Below are 27,819 nucleotides of genomic sequence, written 5' to 3' on the forward strand. Positions count from 1 at the left end.
TTTGACTTATAACGATCCCACGTGACAGAGTAAACTGCCTCGTAGGGTTTCCTAGGCTGTAATCTTTATGGCAGCAGATTGTCAGGTCCTTCTCCTGCAGAGCTGAGGGTTAGGTTCAAACTGCCAATCTTTCTGTTAGTAGCCAAGTGCTTTAACTGTTGTGCCACCAGGGGTTCCTATATAATACAGAAATGCTATTTAGCCTCTATGGGGCTATTTCCTCATTTGGAGAAATGTGAATGATAAGACCTATCTCACCACTTTTTTGTGAGGATTCTGCGATGCATGTAAACTGTTTGGCAAAGTGTCTGCTTCCCATGCTCAATAAGCATTTCAGACTAAGCCAAACCCATTGCTATTAAGTCGATTCTGACTCACAGCGACCCTGTAAAACAGAGTAGAGCTGACCCACGGGATTTTCAAGGCTGTAAATCTTTACGGATGCAGAGTGCCACATCTTTCTCCCGTGGAGAGGCTGGTGGGTTTGAACCACCGACCTTTTAGTTGGCAGCTGAGTGCTTAAACACTGTGCCACCAGGGGTCCTGAATAAGCATTAAAAAAAACCACACCGATTGCCGTTGAGTCAATTCTGACTCATAGTGACCCTACAGGACAGAGTAGACCTGCCCCATAGGGTTTCCAAAGAGCGGCCGGTGGATTCAAACTGCTGACGCTTTGGTTAGCAGCCTAGCTCTTAACCACTGCACCACCAGGTTTCCCAATAAGCATTAGCTGCTATGACTTGGAGATCCTGGTGCGAACTTGGCTTCATTTCCTTATCACATTGTCAGCCATTTAATCTCATTGTGTTTCCTCCTCCTTGTCTGAAACGGAAGGGGAATCAAAGTAAATGATGATCTCAAGTCCCTTCTAGCTCTCACACAATTATAGCTAAATGACCATTGTCACATAAATGATAGTTAACAAAAACCTCAAAAATTTGGGAATTTTGTCTCCAGAAGGAAAATTTTCCATGATAAAAATTTAACATATCAAGTTTGATGAATAAAAGGGCCATGAAACTAGCCTTCATGTCTTAAGACTGAATATTTATTTAAAATGGAAAACCCCTAGCTTACATGTTTATTTCAGATAAATTAATTTTTTTGGAAGGATTTCAGAAAGATGATAGAAAGGACCTGAAAAAAATGGCCAAAGGTAGAGCCAGCCCCTTCCTCATAACAGGGCCTTTCCTCTAAGTACAGTCATGCAACACACAATGTCCATTCAGGCAACATCCAACCGCACACACGTCCGTGGTCCCATAAAGTTACAACAGAGTTCAGAAATCCTGATCAGAGAATCGAGATGTAGTGAACATAACCGGACATAGCGAACATAGATACACATACAACATGTGTATCGCATGTTTCTTGTTTACAAAGCAATTGTGCTGCCAGGTGTATAATGAACACAAATGACCTATAACACATATGTCTTGATAGTCATAATAAACGCCTGTTACTGGCTTTATGTATGTACTGTACTCTACTTTTTATCGTTATTTTAATGTGAACTTCCCCTACTCACAGATAAAAAGTTTGCCATATAACAGTGTATGTTTTGCTGTATAACGGTGTACGCTTCGACTCGTAGGCAGCAGCATCCAATCTCATGTATCGCACATCTCTTAAGTGTTGTAGCATTATCTGTTTAATTTTCTTTCAAAAATATTACCATGAAGTAGTACATCATGGCTCCCAGACACAGCAAAACCAGTGCTAGTGACAGCAGCAGCAAGAGGCAAGGAGAAGTATCAATTTGGAAGCGGATCGAAAGGTTATTAAACAACACGAAGGTGGAAAATCAGTGACTACTACTGCTCGCAATTCAGGCATGTCTATTTGCTAAGTATATAATATGGTGTTTGCACAATGTCCAAATCACATAACATCCTATTTCACAGAACATGTCATGGATGCTAAGACACGCATGACTGTGTAACAACAGGGGAGGCATCCAGAACCGCTGGGTTTGTGACTGTTTCAACTCAGTATCTTGTTGAATTGCAACTTAAAATGAAATATAATAGCTTAACAGACCCTTTCACTTATTTGTTCCTTGACTAATCGTGGAAAAAAAGCAGTGAGCTCGTCAACTGTTATCTATGGCTTTTTACAAAATATGCAGCATAACTGCATGAAAGAATGGTCAAATCTTTCTTAATACCAAAAGCAAATAAAATGACCTGTGGGTTTCAATGTTCATTCCATATATTTCTCCTGCTTTAATTTAACATTTATTGAACAACTATTATGTGCTGGGTAGGGTTTAGACAACAGCAATCCAGAGATGAATTTTTTGAAAACTTCAGCACTCATGAAACCAAGGAGAAGCAAAAAATTTAGAGCTATGCGAACTGTGTGTAAATGCAGAGAGATGAGTCCTTCTAGCCTGAGATGGGGGGAAGGGGGAGAAGACAGAGGGAGAGTAGGGAATTCTTCATATGATTGATGATGATTAAAAAAGACAGAGACAGAGACAGACAGAGGCAGAGACAGAGACAGAGACAGAGAGGCAGAGACAGATTAAACACAGCCGTAAATGGCAAGTATGAGGTCACAAGATGAACAAGGCTGTTACTGCATCCCAGGCAGGGGAAGTATCAAGGGCAAGCATCAGAAGGTGTGAAACAGCTGGTGTTTATGAATTTCCTATGAGATACCCAGTGGGCCATGGCCAAGGTCATATCTTATCTAGAAATCAGCCAAATTCCTGACTTAAGAATTGCCTAATTTCCAGAAAAAATATTTTTATTCATTTTATGAAATTTAGATTTTTATATTAAACTAAATTAAACCTGATTTATAAATTATTTTTACAAATTAAATTACTTTCCCACTTCTTGTGGTATTCTAATATGCTTATATTAACACAATCTACAGATCTTAGAAAATCTGAAAATGTAACTGGCATAATCTGTAACAATACTACAACATGTTACTTCAATAAATGGCCAGCACTGCAAATAATAAAAATATTTTAAAAGAATTCCAACCACTTTAATACTGTAATATAATAACTGCTTTAACATCATAATATCCAAAAACGTTCTTAGTATTTTTCATGCTCCTTATATTTAACATGACATTTCTTACCAAAGTCCCATGCGATGGATTTTTGCATATAGGGAAACCAGTTTAGAAATGTTAAGTAATGTGCTCTTGGTCAAGTAGCTAGAATGTGGTAGAAGCAAGATTTGTGTTAAGGCTGTCTGTCCATTAAACCCACATTCTTAACCACTGCACTAGACTGCCTTTCATTTTTCCATATATTCTTTTTACTAAATATGGGAGGATCAGAAAGTAAATTGCATGATTGAATCGAAGTTCAAAAACATCTCAAAAGACTAGAAATGATGAGTTAGAACTTAATAGTGTAAAATTTAAGAGAGATAATTACAAAGGTACAAAATATTAAATCACATTAAAATTGGAACCCTCATACAGTGCTGATGGGAATGTAAAATGGTATAGCCACTGTGAAAAAACAGTTGGATAGTTCCTCAAAAAGTTAAAAATAGAACTATCATACCCAGTGCCTTTGAGAACTACCATATGACCCAATAAACCCACTCCTAAGTATACACCCAAAAGAACTGAAAAAATGACTCAAACAAATCCTTGTACACCACAGCTCATGATATCACTATTCACAGTAGACAAAAGGTGGAAAAACGCAAGTGTCCATCAACAGACAAGTAGATAAACAAAATGTGGTACAGACATAAAATGGAATATTACTCAATCATAAAAAGAAATGAAATTCTGTTGCATGCTACAGGATGGATGAACCTTGAAAACGTTATGCTAAGTGAAACAAGTCAGATACAAAAGGACAAATATTGTAGGATCCTGCTTATATGAACTATCTAGAATAGACAAATGTATAGAGACAAAAGTGGATTAGTGGTTACCAGGGGTTGGAGGAAAGGAGGAATGGGGAGTCATTACTGAAGGGGTACTGAGTTTCTGTCTGGGGTGATGAAAACCTTTTGAAACTAGATACTGGTGATGATTGCACAACATGGTAAATGTAATTAATGTCACTGAATTGAAGACTTAAAATGGCTTAAATGGCAAAATTTTTGTTATATATATTTTAACACCATAAAAAAAACACCATAAAGCTCTTTAAAAATGAAATTATATAAATCTAGATATATAATTATCTATTGAAAGGCAATTCTTGTGAAAACCAATGGAGGAGTGGAGATTAACAACAAGCTCAATTGAACTTGGCTATATACACACACACATAAACATTGCCCCCCCCACCCCAAATAACCCCAAAGCTGTTGAGAGTACATGCAAAGGAGTGAATATGATAACTGATTATAGAATATAAACTGGGTCAAGAGGAGTGACAAGGACGTCAGGAGGAAGAAGGACAGTGAATTAATGGATTTTAAGTCTCGATGTAGTCAAAGGATGGTTGGAGTCTAGGAGATAGATGAACTCAAAATACTGGTGGTGGTGTCAGAGAATGGGGTACCTAATATTGAGACTAAAGAGGGGTTGCACTTATCTGTCATGTCTCAGTCCAAGGAGATATGACACGGGATTGAGTGTCTAAGGTGGGGTACAGGGCAAGATCGCTGGGAGAGAGGAGGTCAGGGAACTCTAGGAGAGATTTCTGAAAATATTAAGAATAAGAGGAAAGTGTGAGAGTGAGAGTATGCCAGGAGCTAAACTTGGTGAGAAATGAGGACAGTGACACCAGGGTGTGATAGCAAAGATGAAGGATATGGGGTCATATACTCTAAATACATGAGGTTCACATTTGGAGCTTTTTAGGGAAGAATTGGTCTGGAAGGGACAATGGTGAGCAAGGTAGGACCCTATTCCATCTCTTGGCCCGAGGTAGGAAAGAGGAAAAGCCACTATTGGGAAGGGCTGCATGGAAGTAATGACCTCATGGAAAAGTCAGCTTTCCGGGATCATGAAAGTGGAAAAAGTGCTCCCAGAAGAGGCTGAATATATAGTGAATTTTTCTGATGATCGCAACTAGGAACCCTGGCAGCTCAATGGTTAAGCACTCAGCTGCTAACTGAAAGACTGGCAGTTCAAACCCACTCAGCAGCTCAACAGGAGAAAATAACCTGGTGATCTGCTTCTGTAAAGATTATAGCCAAGAAAACACTACAGGGCAGCTCTACTATGTCACATGGGTTCTCTGTGAGTAGGAATTGACTGGAAGGCACTCAACAACGAGATCAGGCATGAGGGAGGAGTGAGCAACAGGAAAAAAATAAGGAAATACAGAATATTTTAGGGATGAGACTTTGGATGAGGGAGTGACTGTAGAGGGTAGGGCTTCTTGTGTTGACTCATGCAAAGGTGCGGGGGGCGGGGAGTAAAAAGTTCTATGATGGTCATTTTAAGGTTTCAGTGATGACATGGTAGGAACAGCAGCTTTTAGAGTTTTAATTTTCTTTAAAAAATTTATTCCAGAGTTTAACACATTCCATTCCAAAAACCAAATGCACATTCAATATATTTATTGGTTCTAAACACGACGTGGAATAAGTATATCCCACCTGAATTTATAGACTATGTCAAGAATAGATTTGATGAGTTGAACACTACTGAACACCAGACGAGTTGTAAAATGACATCAAGGACATCATACATGAAGAAAGCAAGAGGTCATTAAAAAGACAGGAAAAAAAGAAAAGACCTAAACGGATGTCAGAAGAGACTCTGAAACTTGCTCTTGAACGTCCAGTAGCTAAAGCAAAATGAAAAAAATGATGAAGTAAAAGAGCTGAACAGAAGATTTCAAAGAGTGGCTTGAGAAGACAAAGTAAAGTATTATGATGGCATATGCAAAGACCTGGAGATAGAAAACCAAAAGGGAAGAATATGCTCAGCATTTCTCAAGCTGAAAGAACTGAACAGAAAATTCAAGCTGCGAGTTGCAATACTGAAGGATTCTACAGGGAAAATATTAAACAATGCAGGAAGCATCAAAAGAAGATGGAAGAAATACACACAGTCACTATACCAAAAAGACTTGGTCGACATTCAACCATTTCAGGAGGCAACATATGATCAGGAAGTGATGATCTGAAAGAAGAATTCCAAGCTGCACTGAAGGCACTGGCAAAAAACAAGCCTCCAGGAACTGACGGAATACCAACTGAGATGTTTCAACACACAGATGGAGCACTGGAAGTGCTTGCTCATCTATGCCAAGAAATATGGAAGACAGCTTCCTGGTCAACTGACTGGAAGAGATCCATATTTATGCCTATTCCCAAGAAAGGTGATCAAACAGAATGAAGAAATTATCAAACAATATCATGCAAGCAAGATTTTGCTGAAGATCATTCAAAAGCAGCTGCAGCAGTATATCGACAGAAACTGCCAGAAATTCCAGCTGGATTCAGAAGAGGACGTGGAGCCAGGAATATCATTCCTGATGTCAGATAGATCCTGGCTGAAGGCAGAGAATACCAGAAAGATGTTTACCTGTGTTTTATTGACTATGCTAAGGCATTTGACTATGTGGAGCATAACAAATTAGGGGTAACATTGTGAAGAATGGGAATTCCAGAACACTTAACTGTGCTCTTGAGGAATCTGTGCACGGATCAAGAAGCTCAAGGGCATACTGCATGGTTTAAAGTCAGGAAAGCTGTGCATCAGGGTTGTACGCTTTCACCAAACCTATTCTATCTGTATGCTGAGCAAATAACCTGAGAAGCTGGACTATATGAAGAAGAACAGGGCAACAGATTGGAGGAAGACTCGTTAACAACCTGCGTTATGCAGATGACACAACCTTGCTTGCTGAAAGTGAAGAAGACTTGAAGCACTCAAAGACCACAGCCTTCAGTATGGATTACACCTCAACATAAAGAAAACAAAAATCCTCACATCTGGACCAATAAACAACATCAGGATAAATGGAGAAAAGATTGAGGTTAAGGATTTCATTTTACTTGGATCCATAATCAACACCCATGGAAGCAAGAGTTCTACCACTGACCCACTCCACCACTGCCCCCAGTCAGTTGCTGCTGAGTTGACTCTAATGGTGACCCCATATGTATCAGAGTATAACTGTGTTCCACAGGGTTTTAAATGACTGATTTTGGGGAAGCAGACTGGCCAGTCTTTCTTTGGAGGTGCCTCCGGGTAGACTCAAACTTTGAACCTTTTGGTAGGTCCCCAAAAGTATTTATTTAACATGTGTTTGCCAGGTAGTCAAGATTAAATTAGATTTATGAAATAAATATACTTGGGATGCCTAGGACATGATTTATTAAAGCTGACCAGATTCTATGAAGCTGGTCTGCCTAAGTTTATCATTTTATTGAGTAAATCCCAAAGTCCTTACATTAGTCTACAAGACCCTGTATGATTCTCTCCCCCAGCCCCCAATACCTCTCTGCACCCAGTACCTTCCCTCTTCCCCTTTGATTCCTCTGCCCCAGCCACACAGCCTTTTGGCTATTCCTGCAGCATGCCAGGACATTCCTAGCTCAGGCCCTTTGTTCAGTCTGCTTGGAATGTTCACACAGATATTTACGTGGCTCATTTCCTTATCTTTTTTATAAACTTTTCTCAAATGTCACCATTTCAGGGAGGCTTTCCTTGACCACTATTTAAGATTGCAAGCCCCTACTTCCATCCTTCTCACTTTGTTTCTCTCCATAGTACTTAGAAGCTCCATATGATTTTTGTCTCTTTTGTTCACTATTGTATCCCAGGTACTAAAATAGAGACTACCTCATAGTGGCCATTCAACAAATATTTGTTGAATAAATCAATGAATCCATCTGACATTCTTAACAGCTCTTCTTACATATCTGAGAGATGTATTTCTCTTTGGATAATCTTTATGTTCATGATCTAATTTTAGATCTGGTACTTGGTTAATGTCTGACTTTAGTCAAACATGTTCTAGATTAAGAGTCATTTATCTTGGGTTTCACTCCTAGTTCTGCCACTTTCTAATTGTGTGACCTTGAGCTAGACATCCAATCCTTCTGGGCCCAGTTCTTCTCATTTGTAAAACATGGCTAATGATAACCTAGCGAATTACAAGTATAAACAAACACTTCAACAACTATAAAGTTCTGCCTGTGCATTGGTAACTCTATTTATTACCAGTACAAGGAACTGAAGAGGCAACACAGCACAATGAACTTGAACCTAAGAGTCAAACAGACATGGTCTTGAGTTCTAGCCCTATCCTGTGTTAGCTCACAGAAACTTAGTTTGCTTCTTTTTCATAAGTAAGGAAGATATTTAATCTCAGAATTGACTTAAATATCAAACAAGGTAATATGCTGTGTTTCAACAATTCTAAGATGCAATTTTTTTTTCACATTTTAACAATTCAAAAATCAGTACGTACTTTACAATCAATGGTGCCTTTGGTTCAATAAAATGTATATATATTTCAAACTTTTATATTTGAAACATATGGTAACTATAGTACAGTCTCGTTCAGGTTACTCTGAAAATTTTAAGATACTTGCCTCTTTCCCTCTATTGGGAAAAACTGGCTTTTAGTGAATAAGGTAGTGAATTTTGTTTTAAAATGTTCCCTAGCCATTTGTTTGGCTGGTTATCTATAAAATTTATTTTCCAGATTTTACCTAGATAAAAGAAATTATAAAATTGCCTAAAGCATTAACTACGAATTCATTTGCTCAATTTTCTTGTAATCAGAGTAGGGCACTTTGTTTATCTGGGTCTGTCTAACTCTATCTCTGCCTCGAGTTGGGTTTACACTTTCTCTTCCCTTTGGTTCCGTCATGAAGGACAAGAATAGAAGAATATCCTGGCAACCGCAGAAACTGCACTTTAACATACTACAGTTGCTAGGAGAAAAGGGGCGTATCCTCACTTGAAAGGGCACGTGGCTTTCTCTCCTGGAGAAGCCAGTGGGCTGTGGCAGAACCCAATAGCTCAAGACAGCACTCTCTACCCCTCCTTCTGCTGAAGGGCATGGCTATGAAGCAAAAGACATCCTATCATGCTCCCTGTCAGCTGGCGCTAATATTTTATGGCCTATTTTAAATAAAGTAAAAATGCAAAGGGAATAACAAGTTCCAGCCAAAAATATCCAATAAAGATATATAACTTTTCAGCTATTCCCCACTCTTCAGCTAAACGGAAACTACTAAGGCAGTATTACTTATCATCTGGCTGTAGGTCGTTCCTCAAATGTTGTATCTTTCCTCCTCTATATCTTGTGGTTTGGTGTGGTGCTCCAAGTTTTTAGTTAACAAAATTGGAAAAGAATAAATAAAGAGTGCTGGATGGGTTATTGTAAGAAATTCTATACCCATGAGCCATATTCTTTGTTTGCTGGACTATAAAGATGCTGAGATGGCTGTAGAATACTTTAATAATGATTTTCAATAGCAAAAGCTCATCGTGTAATTCAATTTATTCATTCAGCAATTATTGTGGAGAGCCTACCAAGTGTCAGTCACCCAGTTTCGGGCTAAAAATAAATATTTTAAGATACAATGCATAAAACAAGACACATACACACTGAAAATGGAATGCCTAATGTTTCTATTGTACTTCGCCTTTATTTGAAGAGGGCATCAAAATGCTTTGGGCTCAGCCCTTATCAGCATTTGAAAGAAAATAATATTCAGAGAAAACAAAATATTAGGATCCAACCACCCAGGCCAACCCTCAGCTGCCAACTGTGATTACATTCCTCCACATGCCTAGAGGGACCTAGAGGACCTAGAAGGGGCCATCTCTATCTGTGCCGTTGTTGGCGTTACAGACCACTGGAGTGAAAGGAGTTAAAGAAGGCCCATGAACTATCTCTGGATAATTTTAGGAAAACTCAGATAGTTTTCTGTCCTACCTATTTTCATCCTATGCTGAATGAGCTATAGACAGAGCCTAAGATTCAAGTAGACATCTATTGCATCCTATCTGCATTTTTTTAGACTAAGGAACACGTAATTTGGTTCATCTAGTTGCAAGTGCTCATTTTTTCTTCTCTGAAGAATTGATTAATCAGACTGACATACAGAAAACACTTCTAAGCCATGGGCCTATGCCAACTGATTCTTTGATTCTTTTTTCCCTTTGATCTGAACATCACAAAATGAGAAGATTAGCTTCTGTTTGGGTATGGTTCCATGCAAAATAGAAACAGAAATAGGTGATGAGGATGTGACTTCAGTCTGGAACTTGAAAACATTTTTCTTTGACATGTAAAGGCTGAAGATATATATATGATAAACAGTGCCAATATAGCAGATTATTCTACTCTTTCTTAGACCAAATCACGTCTCTAGAATGTAACACCTCAGTTCACAACATAAGATTTTCACTAGCTAATGCTTTTCATTTTTTTTTAAATTCTTTTCAGAATTAGGCCACCGGATCCTTCTTCCTAGTCTGTCTTAGTCTGTCAGATTAGCTGAAACCTGTCTGCCATGGGTGACCTTGCTGGTATTTGAATACCAGTGGCATAGCTTCCAGCATCACAGAAACATATAAGCCCCCACAGTACAACAGACTGACAGACGCAAGAGGTCATTAAAAAGACAGGAGAGAAGGAAAAGGCCTAAACGGATGTCAGGAGAGACTCCGCAACTTGATCTTAAATGTCCAGTAGCTAAAGCAAAAGGAAAAAAGGATGAAGTAAAAAAGCTGAACAGAGGATTTCGAAGGGCAGCTCAAGAAGACAAAGTATTATGATGACATGTGCAAAAGACCTGGAAATAGAAAACCAAAATCGAAGAACACACTCAGCATTTCTCAAGCTGAAAGAACTGAAGAAAAAATTCAAACCTCGAGTTGCAATAGTGAAGAATTCTACGGGGAAAATATTAAACGACACAGGAAGCATCAAAAGAAGATGGAAGGAATACACACAGTCACTATACCAAAAAGAACTGGTTGACATTTAACCATTTCAGGAGGTAACATATAATCAGGAATCAATGATACTGAAGGAAGAAGTCCAAGCTGCACTGAAGACATTGGCAAAAAACAAGGATCCAGGAATTGACAGAATACCAACTGAGATGTTTCAACAAACAGATGCAGCACTGAAAGTGCCCACTCATCTACGCCAATAAATTTGGAAGACAGCTACCTGGCCAAGTGACTGGAAGAGATCCATATTTATGCCTATTCCCAAGAAAGGTGATCCAACTAAATGCAGAAATTACCAAACAATATCATTACTATCACATGCAAGCAAAATTTTCCTGAAGATCATTCAAAAGTGGCTGCAGCAGTACATCAACAGAAGATGACATGGAACCAGGGATATCATTACTGATGTCAGATGGATCCTGGCTGAAAGCACAGAATACCAAAAAAGATGTTTACCTGTGTTTTATTGTCTATGCAAAGGCATTCAACTGTGTGGATCACAACAAATTACGGATAACATTGTGGAGAATGGGAATTCCAGAACACTTAACTGTGCTCTTGAGGAATCTGTACATGGATCAAGATGCACTCGAACAGAACAAGGGGATACTGCATGGTTTAAAGTCAGGAAAGGTGTACGTCAGGGCTGTATCCTTTCACTATACCTATTCAATCTGTACGCTGAGCAAATAATCCGAGAGGCTGGACTATATGAAGGAGAACAGGGCATCAGGATTGGAAGAAGACTCATCAACAACCTGCATTATGCAGATGACACAACCTTGCTTGCTGAAAGTGAAGAGGACTTGAAGCATTTACTGATGATCAAAGACCACAGCCTTCAGTATGGATTACACCTCAACATAAGGAAACAAAATTCCTCACAACTGGGCCAATGAGGAACATCATGATAAAGAGAGAAAACACTGAGGTTGTCAAGGATTTCATTTTACTTGGAGCCACAATCAACTCCCATGGAAGCAACAGTCAAGAAATCAAAAGACACATTACACTGGGCAAATCTGCTGCAAGAGATCTCTTGAAAGTGTTAAAAAGCAAAGATGCTACCTTGAAGACTAAGGTGCGCCTGACCCAAGCCATGGTATTTTCAATCAGGTCATATACACGTGAAAGCTGGACAATGAATAAGGAAGACAGAAAAGGAACTGATGCCTTTGAATTGTGGTGTTGGTGAAGAATATTGAGTATACCATGAACTTCCAAAAGAACAAACAAATCTGTCTTGGAAAAGTACAACAGGAATGCTCCTTGGAAGGAAGGATGGCAAGACTGTGTCTCATGTCCTTTGGACATGTTTTCAGAAAGAATCAGTCCCTGGAGAAGGACATCACGCTTGGTAAAATAGAGGGTCAGCATAAAAGAGGAAGATCCTCAATGAGACGTACTGACACAGTGGCTGCAACAATGGGCTCATGCATAGCAACAATTGTGAGGATGGCGCAAGACTGGGCAGCGTTTTGTTCTGCTGCACAAGTTGGAATTGACTAGAGGGTTCCTAATAACACCAAAAACAAAAGTTAAACTAAATAAATTGTCATTAATGTTTCATACTGTCTGTAAAAACCAATTCCAGGTACAAAATAAGCTTCTTAAGGTTATACTGTATTTTTTACCATATCAAGCCCTATGATAATCAAATTTTAATTCCATTCAAATAACATACTAGTTTTAATAAATATGTAAAAGTCTTGGCTATAAAAAACATCACTTGCTCTGTTTAGCTGTAAAGTATTTCCAGTGGTGATGAAGTACTTGCAACATTGCCAAGCCCTCATTTCAAAACAAATACAATACCGACCAGGGCGTTAGGTATAGTTACTGATTTTCCTGGAATACATTCAGATTCTTTTCTTTCATTTCCCCTTGGTGGCCATCAAATTCCGAACAGCTCTTAATAATTCATCATTTCCTGCTGCAGTGACTTCCTTGAAAAGAAAGCCATCCTGTTATTCCATATATGTTATTACGAACCAAGACAAATCATAAGTAAACGGGGAGTTCAGAACGCTCCATATGAGTTCTTTCAGGAAACATTAGCTTTAATATATTCGGAAAATTTGAGTGCATGTTACTTATAGGGTAATCCGCTAAACACCTGTCGAAAAACAAGTACTCTGTCCTTCCTCATAATTTTAAGCTGCCTCTGTTTCTTCTTTTTACAGCTTTATTCATTTCACTTCCATCCTGGCTCTGCGCATTAGACAGCTTCCATATAACATTTTCCCAAAACTGCATTTATATTACTGCCTAAGTCTGTATGGTTTTCTACTGCTCTTAAATGTGATCTAAATTTTTTGAAGTACCTCAGAATTTTTCTACTTCAGTTAATTATGCTCTGAATTCCCTGAAGTTTATCGCAGAGCCTAGAACACTAGGAAGCAGGTTTGGCAGGCAAAGCCAAGAAACAGCTACAGGATGAAGATAAAACAGGCAGCTCATTCCTGGGAAATTCCTGGAGGAAAGTCAGATTTCGAGCCTTAGAAAAATGAGCTCACTTCTCCCCCTTGTGCCCAGAACTTTGGATGCTCTCCGTCATATATTTCCTTGAATGAGAGAAGGTAAGAGGGTGGACCCTCCTTCCTCTGACTTCTCATTCCATTATTTTCTGTACTGTATTTAACACATTTGTAGTAGGGGGACTAATCATGGGGATGGCGCAGGACGGGGTAGCCTTTGGTTTCACTGTGAATGGGAATCAAAACTCCTCATTCACCATACCAAAAAAAACAGTTGCCATCAAATCTATTCTGACTCATAGTGATCGTACAGGATGCGGTAGAACTGCCCAAGCAGCTGGTAGATTGAAACTGTCAACCTTTTAGTTAGTAGCCAAGCTCTTAACCACTGCACCACCAGGACTCCATTGACCATATTAAAAAAAAATGCTAAATTGAGTATTTTTTATTCTGTCTTCTTGTAAACTGAAAACACTTTTTGGCCATTTCAGATGGTTCAACTGAAGTCATTTGAGAAAACCAACTTGTAATATTTGTCTCACAGTGCCTTTCTTCTGGGTATGTGCTGAAATATTAGAGACGAGGAGAGGAAGAAAAAAAGAAAAACCCTTATTTTTGTGGACTTGTGTAGTTTCAAGGTCCCTTTTTAGGTTACTGTACTCCATGATTCTAAAATCCTTTGCTTATCCACAACCTTGGGGAAATTCCACTCTCTCTGAACTGCAAATTTGCATCTTGGAGCCTGGAGGCAAAACCCAGAACTGTGGCTATATAATCAAAGTTTCCTCCAAGTACCAGGTCTAATCTTCAAAAATAAATTAAATATTATATACTGTTCTCTAACATTGGTTTTTATTTTGATATAGAAACACATTAAATCTCTTATGAATGAGTAAAATCGATGCTCCAGGAAATTCCATGGCAATTTTCCTGAACCTTCTCCATTGATAATTTTGATTCTTATAGCCTAAGCTCAGTTCTCCCTACATCCTAAATAAAATAAAGCTTTCCTTGATTCTGTTAGCCCCTTGAGGCTGTTGGTATTTCTCCTTTATTTACTCACAGATAGTCTTTTCAAACATCATCAGGAAAGACCAATCTTAGAAGAGGATACCATGTTTGGTAAAGCAGAGGGTCAACAAAAATGAGGGAAACCCTCAAATGAGATGGATTGACACAATAGCGGAAACAATGGGCTCAAACATACCAATGATCACAAAGATGGAGCAAGACCAGGCAACATTTCGTTCTGTTATACATAAGGTCGCCATGAGTTGAAGCCAACATGACAACTTACAACACAAGAAGAGTCTTTGTCCAAGACTAGCCTATCAATGTATTCTCTGGCTCAGTCTCTTACCACCTGATTCTTTCTACTGGTGACTGGTTTTCTTTGTGAGTGATTTGATTTATCTTTTAGATAATTTTGAGGCATTCCCGACTCCCAGTACACAAACATTTTAACACAATAAGAGTTTTATGTTAGATACCAGGAGGGGTCTTAAAAAGAGATGTACCTATTGGCTAATTACTCTTAGAAAAAGCCCTGAAACATCATCTACACTAAAGTAGCATAAGATATTCTTGAAAGATGTTCTCCAATATTGAAGTGGGTGAGATTAAACAACCTTATCCAAAAGGAAAGCAAAAGGAGCTTGCCACTGGAAAGGGCCCTTTGTGCCTCTTCCTTAGGCTCTACCCCGTAGAAACATGACTCAAAAGATATTCATGAAATTTCCATTCATATTAGTACCCATGTTCCTTGTGAGTGGACAGGAAAGTATACAGAGAATCTCGGCTCTTCCTCCAAGTCCCAATGTTTTTAAAAATCCCAGGACAAAATTGTATGAATATCATAATCATCATCCTCTTCTCAGCTGACAATTTAGGGAGAACTTACTCCATTTCCAGCACCAAGAACCCACCTTTTTTTTTTTTTTACTCCATTTCCAGCACCAAGAACCCACCTAGTCATCACATCAAAACTGAGCTGACTTCCTTCTACACAAAGCATTCGTATCTTCAAGATATTGAGCACCTTCTTTTTCTGGCATTGTTCTATGTACTATCTTACATTCTAGCTTTTGAGATGGGGGAGGAAGACTTATAATAAAAAAAAGTATTTTAACAGAGCACTAAATGCTATGAATTAAATAAACCAGATTATTGTGATAGAGTGGCAGATAGGAGGAAGGTGAAAAAGGGACAGGGCAGCCAGCAAAGGTTTCTTTAAAGAGATGGCATTTGATGTGAAACTTCAACTACGCTAAAGATGAGGGAGAACTTTCTAGGCAGAAGGAGCAGCAAGTGCAAAGGGCCTGAAGTTGCAGGCCTGAGGTTCCTCTTTCTCTCTCATGTTCCCAGAACTGCCCTGGTATCTTCTCTCTAGGATGTCTTCCTTCCTAATGTTGTCTCATATGTTGATTTTTTCAAATGCAGGAGTACTCATGCTCAGCTAGTCTCTGTCCATAAGAATTATCACTGCCTTACTATTTCAAACCTCATCTTAGTGCTATATTGTAAACTTCAAGGGCTTAAAAAAGAAAGTACAATTCAAAGCAAGCCTGTATCTCCAGCAGAACCACTGCTGACCACATTGTCTAATGTGTTACTTACTGGTCCTTATGTAAGAATCAATGGGATGTGCCCTTCATAGAATTTAGTGCCAAGAAATAAAAATCCTTCTGACAAATGGTTATTTTCCATTAAGCAATGAGTTAATCTGTTCTGTTACCCTCTTATTTTGGCTGCCAGCAACCTCAGCTAAAATGCAGTGCTCCTAGTACGACAGTTCTATCCTTATTTTTGAGTACACCCCCCACCCCCACATGCATTTCTTTCCCTCTGTGGTTACTTAACCCTGGTGGCACAGGGGTTAAGTGCCAGGCTGCTAACCAAAAGGTCGGCCGTTGGAATCCACCAGCCATTCCTTGGAAACTGTTACGGATTGAATTATATCTCCCCCAAAATGCGTGTATCAATTTGGTTGGGCCATGATTCCAAGTACTGTGTGGTTGTCCTTCATCTTGTGATCGTACATTTGTTATAGAGGATTAGGGTGGGATTGTAACAACCTTACTAAGGTCACATCCCTTATCCAATGTAAAGGGAGTTTCCCTGGGATGTGGCCTGTACCAGGGAAGCAAGCAGAGGGTTGGGGGACCTTATACTACCAAGAAATCAGTGCCAGGAGCAGAGTGCGTTCTTGGGACCCAAGGGTTCGCGAAGAAGCTCCTAGTCCAGGGGAAGATTGATGAGGAGGTAGACAGAGAAAGACTTCCTCTGGAGCTGACACCCTGAATTTGGACTTTTAGCCTCCTTTACCATGAAGAAATAAATTTCTCTTTATTAGAGCCATCGACTTGTGGTATTTCTGCTATAGCAGCAATAGGTAACTAAGAAACCCTATTGCGGCAGTTCTACTCTGTCCTGTAGGGTTGCTATGAGTTGGAATCAACTTGATGGCAACGGGTTTGGTTTTTTGGTTTATCTTCATTTCATTTCATTTTCATTGTTCTGTTTGAAGATACCTTCACTTAAGCTGCCTCAATCCTTGTAACTGTTACATCCTTATAACTCAATCCATATAAACTGTTAATCACTAGCGCTTTCTAAACAATCACAGGTAGCCTCCTCGTGGCAAAATCTAAAGCAGTGTTTTGACCCTCAGCTTATTCACCCTCTTGCCGACAACACAATTCAGTGGCTCCTCTTTCTTAAACCTGCCTCTCTCTTCCAATCCCTTTTGGAAAATTGATAAAATATGAATAAAATTTGTTAAAAACATCTCTACTTCTTGGTTTCATGGTATATACAGTATCTCCGTTCATTCCCTTAACACTTTTTTTTTCATTCTGAACCACTGTTTTCTTTTTTTCCTAAGTTTCCTTCTTTTCCCACATATCCATTAAACGCAGATATGTTGCTGATGTTAGGTGCCGCTGAGTTGATTCCGATGCATAGCGACCCCACAGAGCAGAGCAGAGCTGCCCCGTAGGGTTTTCTAGGCTGTAATCTTTACTGGAGCAGATCACCAGGTCTCTTTCCAAGGAGCTGCTGGGTGGGTTCAAACCGACAACTTTTTGGTTATCAGCTGAGTACTTAACCGTTTAAGGTACCAGGGCTCCTTATACAGATATAGTCCAGGATACCATGCCAAGCTCTCTGCACTTTTTCCTTTGGCAATCCTTTACAACTGTCACCTTCATATGAAAGATTTCCAAATTTTATTTCTAGCCCCAGCCTTTCTCCTGAGTTTGCATTTCAAATTACCTGGAACCATGGGAATCTTATAGACAGAATAAGACCTTGCAGCTCATTTACCCTCCCATTCCTTAAATCTCCTCCCAAACATCTCTGCCAAGCATTTGCCCGCCATGTGCTCTCCTAGGGAAGGAAAGTTACCCACCAACTTTCAAGGTAGCTCATCTAACTAGTTGCTGACTTTGACTGCCAAAAAAGTCATTTCCAATAGAATGGTACAATTTCTGTGATGTGTGCCCACTGGTTCCAATGTTGTTGCCAAGAGTAACAGTAAGAGCTAAAATGCCCCAATGCCAAACGTGTGCCGGCAGCATTGCCATGCAGTTTCATTATTCTCATTCTATCACTGGGGCAATTTATGAATTCATAATTCATTTCACATGGCTCTCCTCCAAATGGTGAAACACGCATACATTCCAGGGAAACCACTGTATATCAGGTTAAGAAAGTGCAAATTTCTCAAATCACTTCTCATGAGTTACTATTTTTTGTATGTTAATTTCATCATATATATTGCTAACCTCTAATTATGGTGCCCAAGTAGACAAGAAATCACACGATGTAGTATTACATGGGGGCAAATCTGCTGCAAAAGACCTCTTTAATGTTTTAAAAAGCAGAAATGTCATTTTGATGACTAAGGTATCTGACCTAAGCCATGGTCTTTTCAATCACCTCATATGCAAATGAAAGCTGGCTGATGAAAATGGAAGGTGGAAGAAAAATGGATGTATTTGAACTGTGGTATTGGCTAAGAATACTGAATATAGTGTAAACTGCTAGAAAAATGAACTAAATCAGTTTTAGAGGAAATATAACCAGAATGGTCCTCAGAAACAAAGATAGCAAGACACTGACTGGCTTACTTTAGACACATCATCAGGAAAGACCAATCGCTAGAGAAGTTCATCATGGATGGTAAAGTAGAGGGTGAGCAAAAATGAGGGAAACACTAAATGAACTGGATTGACACAACGGACCCAACAACGGACTCAAACATACCAACCATCATGAAGATGGCCCAGGACTGGGCAACATTTACTTCTTTTATACAAAGGTCTCTATGAGTTGAAGCCCAGTTGATGGCAACTAACAACAACAAATCACGGTGTCCAGAACCAAACTCAAAGTAATATTCCAGTTGTGGTGTGAATAAGCAGAATAGAACAGGACTGCCACCAATCTCATTTTAGATACTATGTGCCTCTGTAGTCATAGCTAGCCTAAGATCATGCTTGCTGCTTCCTACTGAATCAACTAATATCCCTGAGGCTTTTAAACCAATAACCTGCTAAACATCTGAGAGAACTCCCGTGGATATATCAAATTATTTCCCAAACAGAACTCAACTAATTTCCTCCCTAACCTCTTCCTCAGTTTGGTTTCTCTGTGTCTTAATGTCACCAGGCTTAAATTCTCCATATCAGCCTGAGGCTCTTTTTACACCTTCTCAATCCCATTGATGACCAAACCCTGAAGGCTCTGAGTCTTACAAATTCTCACAATCTCATCTTTCCCTTGTCTTAGATTGGGTTCTTTGCTGCCTCCCAGTTCTGGCCTCATCTTTTCTCACCTGGACAGCAAAAATCATGTTCCTACTTTCCTGCTCCTCTCCACTGTACAGACCTTGTGAAGTGCCCACTCCCAGACCGAGCTCTCACTCTGGAACCTCTCTACCTTACGTAGCTTTGATGGTGCCTCTTTGCCTATCAAGAAAAAATTTTACTTTGGTATTATCTGGTATTACAACCAGAATGCTCCTTAAAACTGAAGATGGAGAGACTTTTTTACCCTTACTTTGGGTAGGTCATCAGGAATGACCAATTGCTAGAAAAAGACATCATGATTGGTAGAGGGTCACTGTAAATGAGGGAAACCCTAAATGAGATGGATTGCCACAATAGGTGCAACAATGGACTCAAACATATCAACAGTCATGAAGATGGCGTGGCCCAAGCAATGTTACATTCTGTTATAATGTAAGAGTCCCATGAGTTGGAGCTGACTCAGTGGTAACTACCAATAACATTATCCCTGCCAGTATCTGTCTCCTTTCTAGCCTTATCATCCTGTGATTTCCTACACGTACTGCATGCTTCTGGCTAATTTTGCCACAGAGTATCTTGAATTTTCCCACTTCTGTTCCTTACTATATTTACATCATCCTTGAGCCTGAAGGAGTCCTGGTGGTGCCGTGGTTAAGTGCTAAGGCCACTAACCAAAAGGTTAGTAGTTCAAATCCACCAGCTGCTCCTTGGAAACCCTATGGGGCAGTTCTCCTCTGTCCTATACAGTCACTATGAGTCGGAACTGGCTTGATGGCAATAGGTTTTGTTCCTTTTTTTTTGAGCTTGGAAGGCCTTTCTTTGCCTATCAAAATTCTGTCTTTCAATAATGAGACAAACTGTTATGACCTCTGTGAAACCTTTGCCAGATCCTGGCCTGGCTATCTAAAAGTAATCTCAAATTCCTTAGTATTTTATTTCTCTTCTAGAACATAATAATAATGATAATAATAACAGAAATTTACATACATGTCTTCTCTCTTCATCTAGTCTGTAAGCTCCTTGAGCCTTAGCCATGCCTGATTTAATTTTATTATTCCCAGTTACAGAGTAGGGATCCAACTACATAGTGCATTAATTAGGAATAAGGAGGCAGGGAGCAGGTAAGTAAAACAGATGATGAGCTGAACCTGAAGAAAACTTGGAAATCTAAAGCAAATCCTTGGAATCTCAGACCCACACAGACCATACTTACCAATGCACCAAAAGGCATCACCATTATTTCTGTCTGCCCCTAACGTAACTTCTTAGATTTTGTCCCTGATCTCCACTCTCAAGCACATGACTTCCTTCTTCTCCCCTGAGATCTAACCAGACTAGAACTCTCTCAGGCCTGGTAGTTAGACGACAGCACGCATAGGTGCCAATGTTGACTACGGTTGTAATTAGCAGCTTCGCTGGGTAACTACTTGCAGTGACTCTACTAAGCCATAAATCCACATTCCCTTAAAAATCTCAGTGACGATGAGCAGACAAGCTTTTCCACGCACACTTGTCACTCCCCCAAAGTCTTAATAAATATTTTAGACATTAAGTCACTGCACTACCCTGTGGCTTAATTAAACAAAGTGTAGCATGTGCATTTATTCACTGCTGGTATTTTAAAGCAATGTGTAAAGGACTCTACATAACAAAAATAAAATAGAGCTTATGTAAGATAAACTTAGGAGTAGTAGTATTTAAAAAGAAAAACCCTTAGCAGATTTCTTTCTTTCTTTTTTTAATCATTGTGAATGAATTTTGGTACCACCTACAGGAATTTTTTAAACTATTTACCATAGCCTATGTATTTCCCATTTTTCTTCCTTAGAATAAACATTTATTTAATGAAATTCTACCTCATGAAACACCACTTGCATTACTCAGAAGTTCAGTCAATGAAATTATTGAATTAATGAAAAAAAAATTACCTTCTTAAGATTAGGTCACGTGAATTCACGAAACTGGAAGTGGTTATATAACATAGTTGAGTTATATAATAACGCACTGAGTGATCTTATACTTGAAGATACAATGAGTTTTTAGCTACTAGTCTTGTTTTCTGATATCAGCCTTTTCGCTTTTTATTTTACTTTTCTTCTCATGTCATTGGTAATTCCGCTGGTATCCTAACTTAGAGATCATTTTCTCCTGAACACTTGGCTATGATTATGGACACTACATCCGTGGTTTCCCACTACCAACCTGCAAATAAAAAGGGGAAACATACAAAAAAAAAAAAAAACACATACACTGACATATAAAATCATCTTATTAAAATACGGAACTCTGGAGACAATTCCAGTGTGTAACAACTTCTCAATCTCTTGGTTTTATGTAGTGAAAATGACACAGAAACACATCCTTCCACTAGACCCTTCATTTTCATAAATACAGGTGGGTCATCAAACGTTGGATTTACTAAGCGTAATTTAGTCTAAACTACTTCTTCAACAGCTAAAATTTAGATTACTGAACACGAACAGATGAAAATATGACCTTTAATAGCTTGAGTCAAAATTGCCAACATTATTTACTCATAAACTGGCATAGATCTGACAATCAGGCCAGTTTACCCCCCACTACAAGAAGGGAATAAAACAGCAGGGTTTTCTTTTGTTTGTTTCTTTGTTTACTGACAGACTTAACATTTGAGTCCTTGATGTGTTTTAAATTTCAGGCAAAAAAAATTATGTGAATATCCTAGAAATAATACGTAATAACAAGTCAATACCTATTTTCTGTAAATGTGTTCAATGTATAAAAAAAAAGATGCTTCTCAACTTATTTCAAAATAAAAAAATGGTACTAATAATATTAAAGACAGAGACAAAATATTAAATGTCCAGTTTCGCCCAAACAGTAATAGGGGAAAATTTTAATACTCCAATTCACACTGGAATATTTACAGTAAACTTCAATTCACAGTACAGCATTCAGAAATCATAAGTTTATAAAATAGTCACTTTCTTGCTTTATAGCTTGTCTATGAATTAAACAACAACAAAAAAGACAAAACCCACTGCCATTGGGTCAATTCTGACTCCTAGCGACCCTATAGGACAGAGCAGAACTGCCCCAGGGGGTTTCCAAAGCTGTAATCTTTACAGAAGCAGACTGCCACATCTTTCTGCCACAGAGAGGCTGGTGGGTTCTAACCACAGACCTTTCAGTTAGCAGCTGAGTGCTTAGCCACTGCACCACCATAGCTCCTTTCCTGATTGTATACGTGATATCAAATCTTCCTATATAAATCCAGCTGCTAGATTTAGAATTTACCCTAGTGGTTTCAACAAGTTGATGTTAAAGATGCCTTTACCTTTCTGTCCAAAATCAAATATATATTTTTATTTGAAAAGAACATTCTGCATTTTTTATTAATGCACTATACTATAAAATGATTACGCTCAAAGACAGAACTGCAATAGTATCAGGAGAAAAATTTACAATATCGCTATTGCATGATATACCCATTCCATGGATGGGTCGGGATTTCACACTTTCTCTCCCTTTGCTCATCCCCCACCCCAACGTTTTAATGTATCTTATATTATGATGATCACCCAGGGTAGCCTTTAAGTGGGGGGAGAACAGGCAGTAGAGATGTATGTAGATATGGTCTTTAATGATGGAGAACTGGAATTGGGATGAGTTCCTAAAGACGGTTAAGCCTCCAGTCTTGTTGTTTTGACATTGCGGTGGTGATAGTTGTTTAATCATCCACCAGCAGGCCCACTTCCTGCTTTCCCTTCCCCTTATCTCTTAGTCTCTGCTAAGCAGCTTGCTTGTACTTGGTAGAGACCTCTGAATTGTGATGTCAATTAGCCTAAATTGCTAAATCCTAACGAGATCCTTCCTCATTACTCCCATGCTGTATTAAGTTATGACTTGAAAGGTTAGGTGGGCTTATCTGATAAAAGCAAACTGAACAAGCTTATATATGTGAACTTCTTGTGGAAAGGAGCCATGTTTAATTAACCTTTCTATCCAAAAATCCTATCACGGAACCTGGGACATAGTGTTGTTGTTAGTTGCCATCGATTCTAACTCATGGTGACCCCATGTGTGCACAGGACTACTACTCCATAGGGTTTTCAAGGGTGTGAGAAAGCAGATTGCCAGGCCTGTCTTCTGAGGCATCTCTGGGTAGGTTCGAACCGCCAACCTTATGCTTAGTAGTCGAAAGCTTAACAGTTTGTACTGGACTGTGTGCAGAGGACTAATACTCCATAGGGTTTTCAAGGGTGTGAGAAAGCAGATTGCCAGGCCTGTCTTCTGAGGCATCTCTGGGTAGGTTCGAACCGCCAACCTTATGCTTAGTAGTCGAACGCTTAACAGTTTGCACCACCTAGGGACTCCACTGGCACCTAGTAGAGGCTCAAAAATGTTTGCTAATGAGTGGATGTCCATCTAACTGGTTGGTTAGGCAAGCTGGTTAGGAAAGGAAAACATTCACAGCAAACACACGGACAGTAACTTCAACATTAATACAGACCTATTAAGAGGAGGCCTGGTGGCACAGCGGTTAAGAGCTCGGCTACTAACCAAAAGGTCGGCAGTTTGAATCCACCAGCTGTTCCTTGGAAACTCTCTGGAGCAGCTCTACCCTGTCCCATAGGGCCACTATGAGTCAGAATCAACTCGATGACAACGGGTTGTTTGGCTTGTTAGTTAAGACAAATACTGGGAATAAATTAAAATCCCTTCAAGCATTTATTATCTATACAATATTTTTTGTGTTTATTTAAATAATTTAACTCTAGTATAGTATCAAACACTTGCATAGTTATGTACAATCATCATCACCAATTTTACAGATAATGATACTAAGCCTTAATGAGGTTAGGCCTCAATCTCTGATTATTTGAATACAAAAGTTGGGGTCATTCTATCAAATTACATTCTCTGCTTTTACAGTCTCTTTCTTTCAAGGGCAATGTTTTATGTTTTTCATATCTTCTAAACTAACTCACCACTGGTGAACAGCTTTTAGCAGAACTTCCAGACTAAGGCAGACTAGGAAGAAAGGCCAAATGGTCTTCAGAAAATCAGCTAATGGTAATTCTACGGTCACGGCAGAATACTGTCCAATATGTGCTGGAAGATGAGCACCCTAGGTTGGAAGGCTCTCAAAATACCCAGTGGCCACAATGGACCAGAACATGCCAACAATCATGAAGGCTGTGCATGACCAGGCAACGAATGTTTCATTCTGTTGTACATGGGGTCACCATGTGTAGAGCCAACTCAATGGCAACGAACAACAACAAACTAACTGACAGAGAGTACTGCTTTTCATAGGGGAGACTTTTAAGTACTTGCCGATTTTGATTAAATGAAGCCTGAAAAAAATAGAACAGTTGGGGGAAACAGGAAGTGCAGTGCATGGGGTGGTCTTCCTGGAGTCAAAATTGACTCATAAAATCTCTGGATTAGATAAGCTTTCATAATACAGTATAAAGCAAGCCCCTGCCTTTCATTGAGAGCAGACATAAATGACATTAATGTAGAAATTATTGTCAAGTCTAACAAAAGAGTTTTCACCGGGTTTGACTCACCATGAAAGGAAAGACCCAAGATAATCGTAGAAATGAAATAAACACTTACCTGCTCATTTCGTTTATGTCAGAACTTTCCTTTGGTTGTTTCTGTTTTATTGTAACGTCATGGCCAGTGCATTTCAAGAGCCAATCAGCAGTACTGTGAAAAGCCTGTGGCCCAATATAAGGAAGTAAATATTTGCTATGTGAACCGCATTTATTGTCTGTAATAAAATTATCTTTATTGGTATCGGGATTTAAAAAAAAAAAAAATTTCAAATAGAAATTTTAGGAAATTCAGAGAGGTTTAGATTTTTATCATTCATGCCAGAATTCCACATACATAGTACTTCTTTTTTTTTTTTTTTAATAATATTTTATTGAGTTTTGGATGGAAGTTTACACAGCAAATTAGGTTCCCATTTGACAATTTCCACATAAATTGTTCAGCAACATTAGTTATCACAACATGCCAACATTCTCTTTAATTGTGTTCAGTTTGTTCCCTTTCCAGTACTCTATTTTCCCTGCGCCCTTATCTTATCTCTGCTTTGGAGTAATTGTTGATCTTTTGGTCTCATACCGATGGTTTTTAAGTAGGGCACTGATCTTATAGGCAATATCCTTTATTTCATGCGCCACTCTGCTATTTCCCTAAAAGATGATCTCAGATGGTTCTCAGCTTAAAGAGTGTCTCATGGCGATAGGCTCAGGGAGTTCAGCCTTCTCTTCTCCATTGTTCCATTTTATCTGTGTTTTGTTGTTGTTGCTGTTTTTAATAATTTAAGTTCTGCTCCATATTTTTCTCCCATTCTATCTGGGACCAACTACTGTGACCACAGTCAGAAGGATCAGTGCTGGTAGCTGGGCATCATCTGGTTCTTCTGGTCTCAGGGTAAATGGCGTTGCAGCTCTTGTAGGCTTGTTTCTTCTCTGTGCTTTTGGTCACCTTCTTACTGGTTTGTTCCTGGTGAGTAGAGACCCACATTTGTGTCTCAGTTGGCTGCTCACAGGCTTTTAAGACCCCAGACACTACTCACTTCAGTAGGATGTGGATCATGATTTTTCGTGAACTATGTTATGCCAGTTGATTGAACTTTCCCATAAGAGTATGGTCCTAAGCTTTCAAACCCAGAAAACCAATGTTGGAAGATGTTTGTATGTCTGACGAATATCCATATTTCTGTCTTCAGGGAACAAACATATGTAGTACTTCTTTAATTTAATGAAAAGGCTCACACGTCTAGTTAATAGTAGGGCAAGAATTTAAATCTAGTTCTGTTTGAAAGAAGGCTGTATTTTCCACCACAGCTTCCTCTCTTACAGGGGCCTTTCCACTCATTATAGATCCTAGGTTGCTTGATTCTGAACGACTGAGGTTTTACCATATTCGATAAATTTGAGCCACCAATAACTACAGAAGTTTACATTCTTTAGGTAGTATAATATTTAAGGGACATTATAGATTTTCCAAACTAAATATTTAATCCTTTGAAGCCAAATTTCTCAAGTCATAGAATTTAAAAAGTCAAAGCCAAGAGCTTCTGAAAGCACTGAACCATATGAAACATTACAAATACAGAACTCCTTAAGGTAATAGCTTAGGTTCTCATCTTTCAAATATCTAACTCTCAGCTATGGCTTGAAATCCGAGATAAAAATATAATTCAAATCTGATCAGGTTTTATAATTAAATTTAATTACTTTTATTCTAATGAAAAATTTTAATTAGCATTCCATAGCTCCCCCCGCAACCCTGATCCACATCTATCTTTCCTTTTAACACCATTTTTCTCAGGAAAAATCCCAAATCCTCCTATACCATTGGCAACCAGCAGAAACAATCCATGGACAATCTGGGAATTTTTCATGTACAAGCTTCACATAGGTAAAGTGTGTGGGAGCATAGTGCTTAAACAGAAAATGAAAGATCCCCAACTACTAGTGATTCTTGGCTTCTAAAGGATACTGTGCAAGTTGGGATGCCCAGGCATGATGGCATTATGCTACGGATGTCATGGCAGCCCTAACCTTGTGGCTAATCCAGCTTCAGTGCTTTTGCTCCACACCAGCTGAGCTACAGCCTTGTTTAGCCACAAGAATTTCTCTATGTAGTCTTTGCCACTAAGCATTTCCTTTCCTAGTTTGCTTTTACCTTTTTTTTTTTTTAACATTAGTACTCAAATAAATAAGAAAAAGGTACCAGAATACCAATAGAAAAATAGACAAAAGACCTGAACATGACATTCAAAGACGAAAAAAAAAAAAAGGGGAAATAAATCAGTAATATAAGTACTAGTTAAAGACCTACCTACTGTACAAAGTGATAGCAACTCTGTAAATGGCTTCCTCAAAAGATGCAGGACCATGGATGTGATCTTTAGGATATCAAGCTTGGCAAAGAGCTTGAGAGCTCTTTTTAAAAATGTGATCCTGGCTCTTGGAAGACTTTTTAGACCCAAGTCAATTACACAAAATTTATTCATTTAAGGAATGTTTATTTAACACCTGTCTCTTACCAGATGGAAACCCTAGTGGAGTAGTGGTTAAGTGCTATGGTTTCTAACCAAAAGGTCAGCAGTTCGAATCCACTAGGTGCTCCCTGGAAACTGTATGGGACAGCTCTACTCTGCCCTGTAGAGTTGCTATGAGTCTGAATCAACTCAACAGCAACAGGTTTGGTTTTTACCAGACACTGGGCTGGGTGTTGACACAACAGTATGAAAGCCAGTCAAAATGACTTTCTTTGGATGTTTGGAAAGTGTCTTTTGGGGGATCAGTGGAGATGGGAGAGATAAGGAAGGTGGAACTTCCAACTTACTACTGAAAGTTCTGACTACCCACATCGAAGAGTTGTTTCATTGTTTTTAGTTTTCCATAAAAATATATATTTCTGAGGATCCAGAATGATCCCCCTTCCATCCCCAGATGTGTGATATAATTTAGTAGTCAGAAGAAATGAAATATTTTAATGTCATAGCATTAGTCTCATCTCATCCACTGGGTACACGGTGGTCCCCATGTTTACCATTCTGGGTAGCACAATATCTTTCTTGTTAAGTAAGCAGAGTTGGATATCAGAAAAAGGATTCTCAGTAAAAATTTAGTTGAATGTATTCC

The 27,819-nt window shown here is 38.9% G+C and overlaps 1 protein-coding gene across 2 annotated transcripts in view; it reads right to left on the bottom strand.

Annotated features, from left to right (window-relative positions):
* Positions 1 to 27,819, bottom strand: part of RGS17 (regulator of G protein signaling 17) — a 128,859-nt gene that overhangs the window by 98,143 nt on the left and 2,897 nt on the right. Inside the window, exon 2 of one of the 2 annotated variants that reach the window (XM_064292406.1) lies at positions 24,767 to 24,870. The exons of the other annotated variant lie outside the window; for it this stretch is intronic. Within the exon in view, the coding sequence (XP_064148476.1) occupies positions 24,767 to 24,774 (8 nt within the window). The 5' untranslated portion in view covers positions 24,775 to 24,870. The remainder of the gene's footprint in view (positions 1 to 24,766; positions 24,871 to 27,819) is intronic. 2 annotated transcript variants of the gene reach the window in all.

Source organism: Loxodonta africana, chromosome 1 (genome assembly GCF_030014295.1).
Source record: "Loxodonta africana isolate mLoxAfr1 chromosome 1, mLoxAfr1.hap2, whole genome shotgun sequence".
Classification (NCBI taxonomy): domain Eukaryota; kingdom Metazoa; phylum Chordata; class Mammalia; order Proboscidea; family Elephantidae; genus Loxodonta; species Loxodonta africana.